Source organism: Drosophila santomea, chromosome 2L, assembly GCF_016746245.2.
Source record: "Drosophila santomea strain STO CAGO 1482 chromosome 2L, Prin_Dsan_1.1, whole genome shotgun sequence".
Classification (NCBI taxonomy): domain Eukaryota; kingdom Metazoa; phylum Arthropoda; class Insecta; order Diptera; family Drosophilidae; genus Drosophila; species Drosophila santomea.
Window position 1 is genome coordinate 18,668,112 of NC_053016.2, and position 12,677 is coordinate 18,680,788.

General features: G+C 44.5%; 1 protein-coding gene across 8 annotated transcripts in view; it reads right to left on the bottom strand.

The window, feature by feature from the left end:
* LOC120443778 (myocyte-specific enhancer factor 2) overlaps positions 1 to 12,677 on the bottom strand; it is a 45,322-nt gene continuing 32,645 nt past the window's right edge. Inside the window, exons 4-12 of one of the 8 annotated variants that reach the window (XM_039623102.2) lie at positions 7,963 to 8,357; positions 6,972 to 7,175; positions 5,886 to 6,186; positions 5,442 to 5,540; positions 5,185 to 5,321; positions 4,942 to 5,114; positions 4,404 to 4,825; positions 3,929 to 3,997; positions 1 to 3,373 (exon numbers count right to left, since the gene is read on the bottom strand). In XM_039623102.2, the coding sequence (XP_039479036.1) occupies positions 3,228 to 3,373; positions 3,929 to 3,997; positions 4,404 to 4,825; positions 4,942 to 5,114; positions 5,185 to 5,321; positions 5,442 to 5,540; positions 5,886 to 6,186; positions 6,972 to 7,175; positions 7,963 to 8,016 (1,605 nt within the window). In that variant the 5' untranslated portion in view covers positions 8,017 to 8,357 and the 3' untranslated portion in view covers positions 1 to 3,227. Of the gene's footprint in view, positions 3,395 to 3,928; positions 3,998 to 4,403; positions 4,826 to 4,941; positions 5,115 to 5,184; positions 5,322 to 5,441; positions 5,541 to 5,867; positions 6,187 to 6,971; positions 7,176 to 7,962; positions 8,358 to 12,677 lie in introns of all 8 variants that reach the window. The other 7 variants (XM_039623101.2, XM_039623107.2, XM_039623103.2 and 4 more) reach the window with 7 other exon arrangements.

The window sequence follows — 12,677 nt, forward strand, 5'->3', positions numbered from 1 at the left end:
TCAGTTGCCAAAAAGGTTTTATTTAAAATGTTCTACTATCATTTGTTAGATTTTGTTCTCTTTTTTTCTGTTTAAAACACCAACTTAATAGGTAAATATTGAATCCACAATCAATTTGTCAATTTCAAAAACCTTTCATATTCAGTGCACGGATAAAACTTGTTTCTCATTATATAGTTTCACATATATATGCATGTATGTATGTATAATGTACTATCTTGTTTTTCACCAAAACGGTTGCATGTAATTAGCCTAGAGTTACGATTTAGTTGTATATGGTTATAAGAACAGACACATCAATGGATACACTGAAGTAGGTGACCCTCTCTCTGAAATGCTCCCCAATCCTTGTGCCTATCTGCATATCACTCCCGGACCTATCTAGAGTTTAGCTGAACATATATGCTGATCCGCGGGACTGGATCCCTCAATATTCTCTGTGAGTGAGTTCAAGCACAAGTCTTTGAATAACTATTATATGATGCTTGTGGAGTGCCACATAAAATTTATTACAACAGTGCGTAGGTGTAACACTTTATCTAGGTTCTATCCTAAAGGTACAGCGAATACGAATTTACACTCTGGACGATCTGTCTGCAGATCCCGACCTCTGGATTACTTCTGTGCTGTGAGTGGTCCCTGTGACCGTAGGACGTCCTTTAGACAGTCAACTGTACAGTGCGTCGATCAAATATACTCAAATATACTCCTAACAATATATACTCTCTCTTTAATTTAACTAGGCTACATATGTATATGGGGTTCTGGTTAAGCCGTCCTCATGCAATGCCAATTGAAACGCCCCTTTGTACATTACGTGCTGCTTAGTGGAGGTTATCTCTCTCGGGATTTCACTAGGATTGGATTAGGTTAATATCAGTTACCAGATTTATCTACGCTTACTTAAATAGCACAATTAACACCTGTATTGAAATTTTTCACCATCAAGTTGTTCGTTATCATTATCATTTGCAATCAACATTAGTACAACATTCAGTTATATCTTCATGTATCTGTTTGTTCATCAAAAAGAGGCACTGTTTTTAAGGCAACACTACACAGTGAAGTTATTTAGCAGGATCTATGTACATAAACAGAACGAAGTCCTAATGAAAATGATATATATGGGAAAATCCGAAAAGTTCTGCAAATCATATGAAAATTATGGGGGGTCAACATAGGGTTCGTTTACAACATTCAGTGGTGCAACATGTATGCCCACAGATATTCACATATAATAGTTATGTATGTACATCACATATATATATATATTATAACCAACAGCGAGCGGCCTATCTTTAGCAGGTCTTGGCGTTACTGGAAAACATTTGCGATAGAATGGACTGGACTGCTCTGTGGACTAACAATGTGTATTTTACACTGGGTCCAGAGTAACTCTCTCCCTCATCCTAAAAGTGCGCTTCGGTTTGGGGAACCGCGGCAACCTGCTTAGTGTATATTTCGTATATGGCTAGAAAATATCTTTCACGTGCTGGTAGACGTATAATTTCGCACCGATCCGTTCGATCTGCTCAAATCGGTTCAATCTGCCTACGTATGTAGGCGTTGTAAAGCTTGTTTAATGGGGAAACCTGTAGAGTGCGTGTTTGCTTATTGTTAATGCTTGCCGCCGGCTGCACCTGCATTTTCGCGTTCTGTATTCAAATATGAACAGCTGATGCAGCCCTATATCAAGTACAAATATACATAAAATATTTTACTCTTTTTGTTTGCGCCTTTGCGCGCTGCTGTATAAAGTGCAACAGGTCATATGGCCAGTGCAAATATTGGCGGGCGCGTTTACCCCTTAGCCAAATATTGGCAATTTCGAAATGGGCAATTGACATTGACACAGGCGCAGACACGCCCACTGTTTTATGTACGTACATATATGGCCTGTTTAAATATGGCCGGGCGAATTGTACAGAGAGCAAATAAAGATATGGAGTAATCAAATAAACTGGCAACGAGAACGAAAAATTTCTTGAATAATTTTATTTAAATTATATTTTGTTGAGTTGTTGTTGCTGTTGCGATTGTTGTTGTTATACAAACTGCAATTAAATGTAAAAAATACAAAACTTAGGCACAAGAATTTGAAACACTTCAAATTGAATAGAAATCCACTTTAAATTTAAATTACAAATTATGACTTCGTTTCGCTTAAGAGATGAAGAGAAAAGTGTCTATTAAATAATCGCTTAAATCGGAACTAAATTAAATCATTAAATCATATGGTGTGTATGCGCACATGCACAAGGCTGTGATTTTGGCTTAAATCAATTAAACCAACCATCTAAAAACGTATTTGGCTCGATGATGAACCAACCCTCAAAAGAGCGTGTGCATAGAACAGAACTAAAAATTGACGGTAAATTGCACAAAATTACAAATTATGATAGAACACTGAGTACATCTGCGTGAGGGTCTGTGTTTTGCTTAGAGTTTCTCAATCCTTTCATCGTATGACTTGCATGGTTTACGTATCTCGTAGTTCCCTACGAACTAAGTTTAAAACTTATGACACTAAAATCAAATATGTACAGCATAAAGAGCTCTTCCATCAATCGCTTCCGTTTTGTTTTTTGCTTTTCTGTTTGTCTGCATCATTTTTTTCTAAGATTAGATTTAACATTAACTTTAACCATACACGTAACTGTATTTGTAATTGTAACTAAACTAAATCAGCTCAACACTCTAACCTGCTCAAATTTCTCGGCAGGACGCGGCGGCAGCTCCGCCAGCTCTGCGTTTATAATTTAAAATTATAACTATTACCGTAGGTGTGTAATCGTAATTCATTTAAGTTACAATAACTATAGATATGACACTGTCACTGTTCGCTTAATCCGAAAACAAAACAAAACTGCCTCCAGTTTCCTCTCTCAACTATTGCACTGGTCCGGAAACGGAGGACGTGAGGGCTACGGGTGCTGCTGCGCTCCGTAGGCCACCGCCAGTTGCTGGCCATAGCAGTCGTAGCCGGACTGCAGGAGGCTGTAGGAGTTGCGACCTATGTCCTTACGGGGCGGTGGTGGCATCATGACCAGGTCGTCGCACTCCACCGGCTTCTTGTTGTTGCTGCTGCTGCTGTTGCTGCTGCTAGTGCCGCTGCTGCTGATGGTGTTATTGGTGCTGCAGCTGGTGTTGCTGCCGGTGATGCTGCTGCAGCCGGTGTGGTTATTGTGATGTGGCTTGTAGTGGCTGCTACCAGCAGCTCGTGCCGGCTATGTGCCCCATCCGCCCGATATTCTCGGCCGTTTGTGGTTGGGGGCATCGTAGTCGCCTAGTTGTTGCTGCTGATGCTGCTGCTGTTGTTGCTGCTGCACGGCGACGGCTGCCAGACGCACATCCTGGTCGCTGCTCGGCGCACCTGCGTTAAGGATAATGAAGTCTGTTAAGCTATTAGTTTGATTTGATCCAAGGTCGCATGTGTATGACAAAGGCGGGCGGACGGGCATTCAGGGCAGGCGGGGCTTGGCCAGACACTCGGACATTCAGCATCTGACCGTTGTGAGCTTGTGTCTGTGATTATGAGTCCTGCAGTTTTAGGTGTCTCTTAAGGCTCGTGAATTAAGATATATCTATATTTTAATTCCCACTTTAAAGAGACTTCTAGAACTTTAGGTGGTGTTTATGGTTAGCAGGAAATCGCTTGGTTGTGTGGTTAGTGGCGGGAAATTAAAACGAAAGGCAGGCAAACAAAATTTCTGTAGATTTTTGGAATCTTAAAGGCTCCCGAAACTTGACGATGTCAAACATAAGTTCTTTAAAGTGCCCCCGTTTCCTAAAACAAGTTTTTTTTTTTTGCATTTACAAGATATGGTCTATAGTTTTGTATGTATGCGTATATATAGGTGTTTGTATGTGTGTATGTGTATGTGTGTGTCTGAATGTATTTGATGTATTTCGTTTGTGGCCAATTTACCGGCAAAATTCCATCTAGGATTATGTCCCATTAGCGCGCGGTACGGATATCCTTCATACTTATCATGCCCTAAATATTACCACACATTGTAGTTGTTGTCGTTGTCGTTGTGGGTTAATGCAAAAAAAGACAATCGTATTATATAGTAACAATATTAGAACGGCAGGTTGCAAGTGAGAGGAAACAAAAATCAAAGTGCCTCGACGGACAACGCAGCGTATACGTAATCTTGAGTTAAGTATACGCCCGTTGGGCACAGGAAATTAAACGTTAACAGAGAGATAAAGAAAGAGCGTTTAGCACTAAGAACATGCCGCTATAAAGATTAACATGTTGTATTTTGTAAATTTGCAACTCTAGAAAAATTAGTAGACAAACGGCAGCAATTTTTGCAAGCGGAAATCCTTCAAACACGAGGGATAAGTCAAAGAACAAAGGAAAGTAGAGCATAAAGGTGCAGGAATCAAAACCATACCTGGAGTGGGTGTGATGTGGCCCGTGGATGAGGGCCGCGAGTTGGGCATGACCAGGTGGTGCTGCTGCGCGTGGCTCAGGACGCTAAGATTGGTGGCCTGCTCGACATTCCCGTTGCTGCCGCCGGCCCCGCCTCCTCCTCCCTGCCCCGAAGGACCTCCCGCCAGGACACTGACGTTGTTCAAGTGCGTAATGACATTGGCTGCGCTGACGGCTCCACCGCCGCCTGCTCCTCCGCCTCCGCTTGCATTGCTGCTGGTGCTGCTGCTGGATCCGCCGCTGCCCGTGGAACCATTGCTGTTCTGCTGATGGCCGCTGGCGGAAAGATCTCTCGGCGGCGACTGCGGCTCAGCCTTGACCTTTATGGAGACGGGGGAGGTGGCGGGCGGCGGCGTGCTATTCGAGACTGCCAGGTGCGAGAGACTGGGAAACAGAGAAGCATCAACATTATTAACAAGCTATCAAAAGTAACATATTGGGGTAACTGTAAGTGGTGCATCCGCCGCCTTGTCCAATAATCCCAGGCTAGTAATGCTCACCTAGAGTGCGGCACCAGGCCCTGATGCCAGGTGTTGAGGCTCATGATATCCGCGCTGTTCATTACGCCCGAGGAGGAGAAGTCCTGCGCCCCGAAGGAATAGCTCGTGAGGGCGGGAATCGGCGTCTGCAGCGTGACCACTGGCGTGTTTAGCGATGCCTGACTCTGTCGTTGCTAAGGGCAGGAGATTAAACAAGGATAAGGATAAGCCCAATTGGGGAAACTACATGTGTAGGGTACTCACATCTGCATATCCCCCGTCATCCGGCGCTGACATATTGGGCGGTATGGGGGCAATGGTGGGCGGTATGACAACCCTCAGATTGGAAGCTCGTCCGTTCTGGCTGCCCGGCGACTGCTGCTTAATGGACAAGTGGTGGGCTGCAAGGAGGTCTAGGTTAGTTGGGGGCCATTACCACAGATTGCGACGATGATGGTGTGAGTAAGGTGGAGTGGGTTAGATGGGGAAGGAGGAGGAGGAGGAGTAATGTTTATGCCCACCTATGCCGGGACTGGGACCCGGACTCGGTGATCCCACAAGCGGCGAGTGTGAATGCGGATAGCCGTTCGACATCTCCAGCATGGAACCCGATGGATAGACTGATGAGCCAAAGAAAAGATAAGAGTATGCAAACACACGTTTAGACCGGATTGCTATCGCTATATATATATTTATATGGTATACAGAACTTCGCACGCAACTTGGTTAGATGGAGGTGAGTGGGTTAGAGAAACCAGAAATAAATAAAATAAATAAATATCAGAAACAACAAAAGCACGTTTGAAGGTTAAAGGTTAGAGTATTAGAGTTCCGAGCAAGCATGCAAATCAGATCAGAGAGTAACGAGGCAACGAATCCAGAACAGAACCAACGATAGATAGATAGATAGAAATGTGTGTGCAGCTGGCGCGAGACACTGTACTAACTTATCAGGGACATCCCACCTGAATCCGTCTCCGAACTCGATGGACGGGGGCTGATGTTGGTGTGGGACATCTGTGGACTGGCCTGCAGTAGGTTGTCGCCGTAGGATCCCGGCACCGGAACGGAAACGGGCAGCGTGTAGCTGCTGTTTGGAAGCTGGCGAGGGGCGCCCGCTCCGCCGATGGCCATCTGGTTGCGCTGCATCATGTTCTGGAACTCCTCGTCGATCTTGTTGTACTTGGCCTCCGTTCGCGGAGTGAGTGTGTAGTCCGTTTCGGCTTCGGGCGAGTCCGGCGACATCACGCCGTTCTTGTTCTCCTTCTGCAAAGCGAAAGCCCAAATGAACGGGGAAACTTGAAATCGAAGTCCAACGAGTGACGTGATAATTGCCCGAGGCTCTACCCTCCCCTGCCACTTGAGGCATTGTTGTGCTAAATTATGTAAATGCAAATCTTGTCCTGCTCTCTCCTCCGTTCCTCTGCAGCATTAACATTACAAAACCATTTACGCGCGGACAGCAACAACGGCGGAACGATGAAACCGAGACGACGCCGTCGCATTAGAAATGCAAAATACTCTGGCGACATTTCCCCATCTCGTCCGCCGGATTCGTCCCCACATTTCCCCTACCTCTCCCTCTCCCTCTCCCTCTGCCAAATGTTGCTGTCGAGTGTCCCTCCGAGATATTGCCTTAATCCTTGCTAAAGGCGATACGTGTTTGCTTCCGCAAGTATGAATTTAATCAGGAATGTGAGGAGTAAGCATGCACAGATATAGATTCATTTTTAAGGCGATTTATGGCATTTGTATTTGCTTATAGTTCTTAGAGCTATATTTTACTGGTAACCATTTTACTTATTTTCAACGTTATCATTGCTGAGACGCTAGTTTCAAGTTATTTCTGAATGTAATATAGCTTTTTTAACAGAACTACAGGGTACCTTTAGGTCTTGTCAACAGTTCATTTGTGTTCCCCTTGCATTTCACCGCCTGCTTCTGGTGTGCTGCTGTGCTTTTCACGGCTCCCTTGAATTTGCATACTGGCGCTCCCTTTTGAGCCGCTTTCCCCCGATTTTCCGTCCAATTTTCCACACCCTCCAACTTACCTCGATGATGTTCTTGTTGGTGAGGGACTCGTGGGGCTCGTTGTACTCGGTGTACTTGAGCAGGACGCGATCCATGTCGGTGCTGGCGTACTGGTACAGCTTGTTGCTCGACGAGAAGATGATCAGGGCGATCTCGCAGTCGCAGAGCACGGACAGCTCGTAGGCCTTCTTCATCACGCCGAACTTGCGCTTGTTGAAGGTCACCTGCGCGGGCGGGAAGAGAATAGGAAACGGAAGTGCGTTCAATTACTGCTCATGCTCAAATATTTATGCGGTTCGAAAATGTAATTAGAGGCATGGCCTTAGCCAAAGTGGCCCGGACAAGTGGGAAAGTGCCCCAGGCCCTTGTTCGTTTCCTAGCTGCCTAGTTGGTAATGAATCGATTATGGCCGAGTCAAGGCCAAAGGGGCAGCACCATAAACAAGTTGTTACTGTTCCATGTTCAGTTTTTTTTTTTCGCTGCTCGCGATGGCGCGTTTATGGCTTGTCCAAGACGTAGCCCCAGCCAGAAAGGAACAGAAAGTCGGTGGGAAAACCTTGCGATGACACGGCACACGCTCGACAATTTCAAAATGGGTAAGGTAAAAGAAAATTATATCCGCACTAAATAGGCAAAAGTACTTTTAAATGTCTTTCCCTATTTTTTGATGGCTTTGTGGAGCAGAATTGTATTGAGCAAAATCTCAGAATGCATTATTCTTTATAAAAATCCACTACCATACTCGTTAATCAGGTATCAAATCACCTTGTCTTATCCAACTAAACCAACTAAATTCACTGAAGACCCATTGTTACAGCTTAATGATGAAACGCTATCTCGACTCAGAATTGATTTCAATTTAATAGCCATGAGTCGATGATTCACCTGTCTTAATTAAGTTTCATTGCCATGGCAAATTTGAAGCCTCTGTTTCGAGGATGGCAAACAAGAGATGTTCAGTGAATTTGTATTATTATTGCTACGGATTGGCAAACACATTGCGACACTCACCTGCCGATTGCGTTCATCGGTGATGCGTGATATTTGAATTTTTTTGCGGCCCATGGCAACAGATTTCCTATCCTCCTGCGATGGAAACGGGGATGGCGGTGTCCTTGTGCTCGTCTGGCTGATTCCTATTCCTGCTGGCTTGGTCGCTGGTTGGCTGGATTTGCTACTGGATTTCCGGCAGCTGGCGGGAAATATCCGTTAGTTGCTGCCCTGCGGATTGCTGTGGCTCTTCCTGACGTGGCAGACGTGGGGCATATTTATATAGGTTGTCAATATATAATCCCTTCTGTTTGCTTTAAAAGTGGACGGCTTGTTAAAACGGCAAATTCTACTTGTATATAGGTGTGTATATTGTTTTATATAATTGTGTTTCCGTATAAATTGTCCTTAGGTAACTGAAAAGAGAAATTAGGAGGAGAGAAACGATAAGTGATTGACTGGCTTAAAAGGTTGAAGTGGGAGTGCGGGAGTAGTTAACCCATGGCTGACCATTTAACCCACTTAGCTGGCGACTTCAAAGGGGTTTTCCAGATGGACGGGGAAGGATTTGCGGTCAACTTGCTCCATTGTCGCTCCACTGGCGCTGAAAGTTCAATGCACCGCTAATGAAGATGAAGAGCAACTTGTGTCGCCAATTCATCGTACTATATATCGCCCACGTTGACCTATTTCATGAGATGGGCGATGGGCTTCAGTTAATTGATGGCGACTGACCCCACGCATGATTAAATTCGCGCTGTCCCTCCGGCACAGGCCCTGGACCCTAGATCTATCCCTTTGATGTCCTACCAGCGCTCTCCACACACGCACCTAATCAATAAGGATGTGCCAACAAGTTAACTCGCAAACTGTTTAAAAGCGGAAACGGAAGCGGCACTCCAGATCCCGTTATTCCTCTTGCCTGGGGCAACGAGAACACTCAAGAGCACCGGCGGAAGCTGGGTCCCTATATCTTTCCCCACTTTCCCCACTATCCCAGCTTTTCGCCATTTTTCCTCTGCGGCATCGGCACGTGGCTGGAAAACGCGAGCCAGCAAAAACACACGCAGAGTTCCGCACTGCTCCTTTGAGTCGGGCAATTCAATCACTCAGATAAACTGGGATGCACAACTGGAAAGAAATTATTTTTTCACAGGTAGACAAACAAGCACGACGCTTTAAGATCTATTTTTATAAATGCTTGATTTTCGAGCTGATGAAATTACGCTTACTTTCCTGCAAATATAGGTCTATTTCACTGTAATATTTCAGATGCTCCAGTTCCTTGATAACTAACATTGGGATAACAGAACATTCCCTTTCTATATGAATATGGAATCTAACATGTATAAATGATGTTCCCTGGTGAAGTATAATATTTCGAGAAGGAAACATATTTTATTCTCCGTGCCTGGGAAAAGGAAATCGAGGCGGATAAATTTCAGTTGCCTCCGTTTTGGTCTTCCCTTCCCTTCCGTCTTCGTCTCCGTCTCCGCCTGTCGTTTGTCCTCTGGCCAGGACCGGGGACAAAAACAACAAGTGCCTTGGCAACGCTTTCCTTTCCATTCCTTTCCCTTCCGTTTCCCCGCTCACTTTTCGACGACTCACGCAGCGACCTACGCAATATGCTTCAGCTTTCAGCTGAGCCAGCGGGATGAGGGTGGTGGCATTGTGGGTGGGCGGGCGAAATGGGTTGTGACAGGACGTTGCGGGGAAGGGGGTGGGGTCTTAGCCTTGACGAATATGTGTGACAGCCAGCAAACACACTCACACTCACATTTACACACACCCACGCTTTACACGCTTGCAGAAGCGAGGACACACTCAACAAATTCGATACATTTTCCCAGCTTTTTCCCATTTGCCTTTCTTTCTTTTATTGGGGCGACCCGCCATGATTATGCGTGAGTTTTGTATTCGGTGACTTGAACATTCATTATTGATATGGAAAAGAAACGAAATGGAAGCAGGCACCGGGCATAAGGAATGAATCGATAATGATATTGATGACGCTACCATTTGATTCGATAGCAACTCAAGTCGGAGACAACGCGGAGTGAATAAAGCCGCTCGATGACTTTTCTTTCAGAGATTTAATGGCATGACCACGGACAAGGGTTGCTCCCAATGGAAGTAAAAGATAGGGTATTAAGTATACGCAGTGTCGTCCCATATATCATTATACCCATTTCCCCACCAATCAATAATTATCCGTTTAGTAATCAATATTAGATTTTCGAAAATTCTATCCAGCAGAACAAATTTCGGTCCTTGTTTGCTGCTGTTTGTGTTTGGGATAAGCACTTGGGCCTTAATTAAAGGACACCTAATCCGCTTAGGATGTGCCACTCACCATTTTGTGACTGCCGTTCAGGGGATTATCTCGGAATAGGCTTGCGATTGAGCCCCCGGCAGTAACTCATGTTTTAGTCACTTCTTGAGTGGCTTTGTGTGTTCCACTGCATCGGTAGCCACCGCAGACGGATGCTCAGTTTTCCGATAAGTAGCAGAGGTCCTACTTGTGCAGCAAGTGCGTCAATCCAAGAGATGAATAATTAACAAGAGCTGCGAACTTATCACACCGCAAGTGAGTCAATTGGAGCCACATGTCACTGAGTGTTTCTGTGTGTATGTCTGTGACTTCGGGAGTCATTGCAACAATTGCAAAAGGGAAAGGGCGGAAAATGGGGTGGTGGCAAACAGAAGGCCATGTGGCAGTCAGCAGCAGGATATCAAGTGCTCAAATTACGAATTTGTCTTGTTTTGTAGCATACTTATCAGCGTCTGCAATTGAATTAAACTCCCGCTGCTTTGGCTACTGCATAAAACCAGACAAGCGTGGGGTGTTTTTAAATGTCACCACAGTGTCGATAAGTCGAAGTTATTTAAACAGGCAGAATATTTATGGTATTTTAAGCAAATTATATTTAACTTCATTACTTCAATGTGTGTAAAAAGCAAAACACGGTTATAGTGGCATTAGTAGTTTTTCGGTTAGTTGTTATCTTCAATCTAATTATCTAAGACATTAGATATTAGAATAAATCGTATATATAAAGTCAGTAATGCAACGTATAGTTTGAATTCTAACGGCTAATAGGCAATTATAAGAAGAATTTATTTCCCACCCATCATCAATCATGCTAATCATACTGATTGTTTTTTCGGAAATCTGTATTTTGGGTGGCCAGTAAAAACAACAGCTGAACTAGTATCTAATCTCGCAAGAATTTCAAGTTGCCGAAAAGTTAACTTAAACCTAAATCAATTCGTCACGTCATTCGCGGAGAACACATAGTATAGTAATGGGCACTCACTGGTGTTTGTTTAGTCAAGCGGCACTTCAAGTGCTGCAGGTGTGGGCTTCTGCGAAAACAATCAAGAATGGCAGCAGAAATATTTGACTAATTGCAGCTAAAAAGTTGAGAGAAATGGGGGAGGAGAGCTGGACTAATCACCGCAACGGAATGTGGCGAGCAAACAAAGAAAGAAGGATGTGCGGAATCCGTGGCCCGGGGACAAAAAAACTTAACACGGTTTTCATTGCACCAATCTACAATTTGCGGCTGCTGCATTTCACTGGGTCAACGGCAAAGGCGGCACTTGAGCAGGATGCCAGCAGGACGAATGGAAGTAAGGAAGGAAGGATGTGCCGAGTCTGTTCCATTGGAGGATGTGTGTCAAGACATTTGTCTTGTGGCCGGGCAATTAAAACGAAGCAAACTGCCGCCACACGTTTGCAAGCTTCTCCATTTAATTGGCCCATAGACTGTGGCGGCATCATTAGGCAAATGGCCAAGAACAAATCTCAAGAATGTGGGTGTTCTCTGATTTTCAGTTCCTCAGTTTGCCAGTTGAACTGGACTGGAGGGAAGCCTTCTGCTTAGCAACTTCGCGCTTTCCCTAATTGTTTGGACCAACAAAGGCGGGGACATTATCGATTTGATTTAGTGAATCACGCTCTGCGGCTTTTTCTCCGATGAGCAAGCATTAAAAGGCGAAAACTTGTTGCTCGCCTTGATTGCGCTCAATTAGCATTTGTTGCGGGCAAATTTATGCAAATGTTAAACTTTTCCGTATTTTGGAGGAATGAACCCCGGACCGATTTAAAACCAGTTGCGATCGCAATGAGATGAGCCGATCTGAATGCAATCTCTCACCGCCTGGAGCTTACAGCCTCAATTAGAGCGACAGAGATCGCGAACGAGAGACCTTTCACAAATTTCGTGTTATGGCAGCTGAGCGGCCAAATTTCAAGTTTTAAAAACTCCTTATTTATCACCTCCAGTTCAAATAATAACCATTCCGAGGGTTTATACGGACGTTTGCCTGACCTGTGGGTGTTCTAGATATATTTGTTAATTTTTCCTATTTCACAAGCTCTGGGATTTTTGGTCTGTCTTCCTTGACTTCCCTGGTCGCAGCTCACTTTCACTTTTCGTCAGCCGCAGATCCGTCAATGTCCCCGACTTTTCTTATTGTTGTTGATGTGCCGCAGTTAACGCATTCTTGGGACCCTGGTTATAAATCTTGACTTAATTAAAGACACGCGCGCGCTTTAAGACGCGATGAAAACGAGTCATTTCGTACTGCCAATGAGGCGTAACTTTTTGTGGTGTTCGAGGGCGGTCGGAAATTGAGTTTAGAACTGTAAATTACAAACAAAGAAGTTGGGGATAGCCAACAATTCTACTTTACGACGAAGAGATATAAGATTGACTTTGAAGAATAAAAAC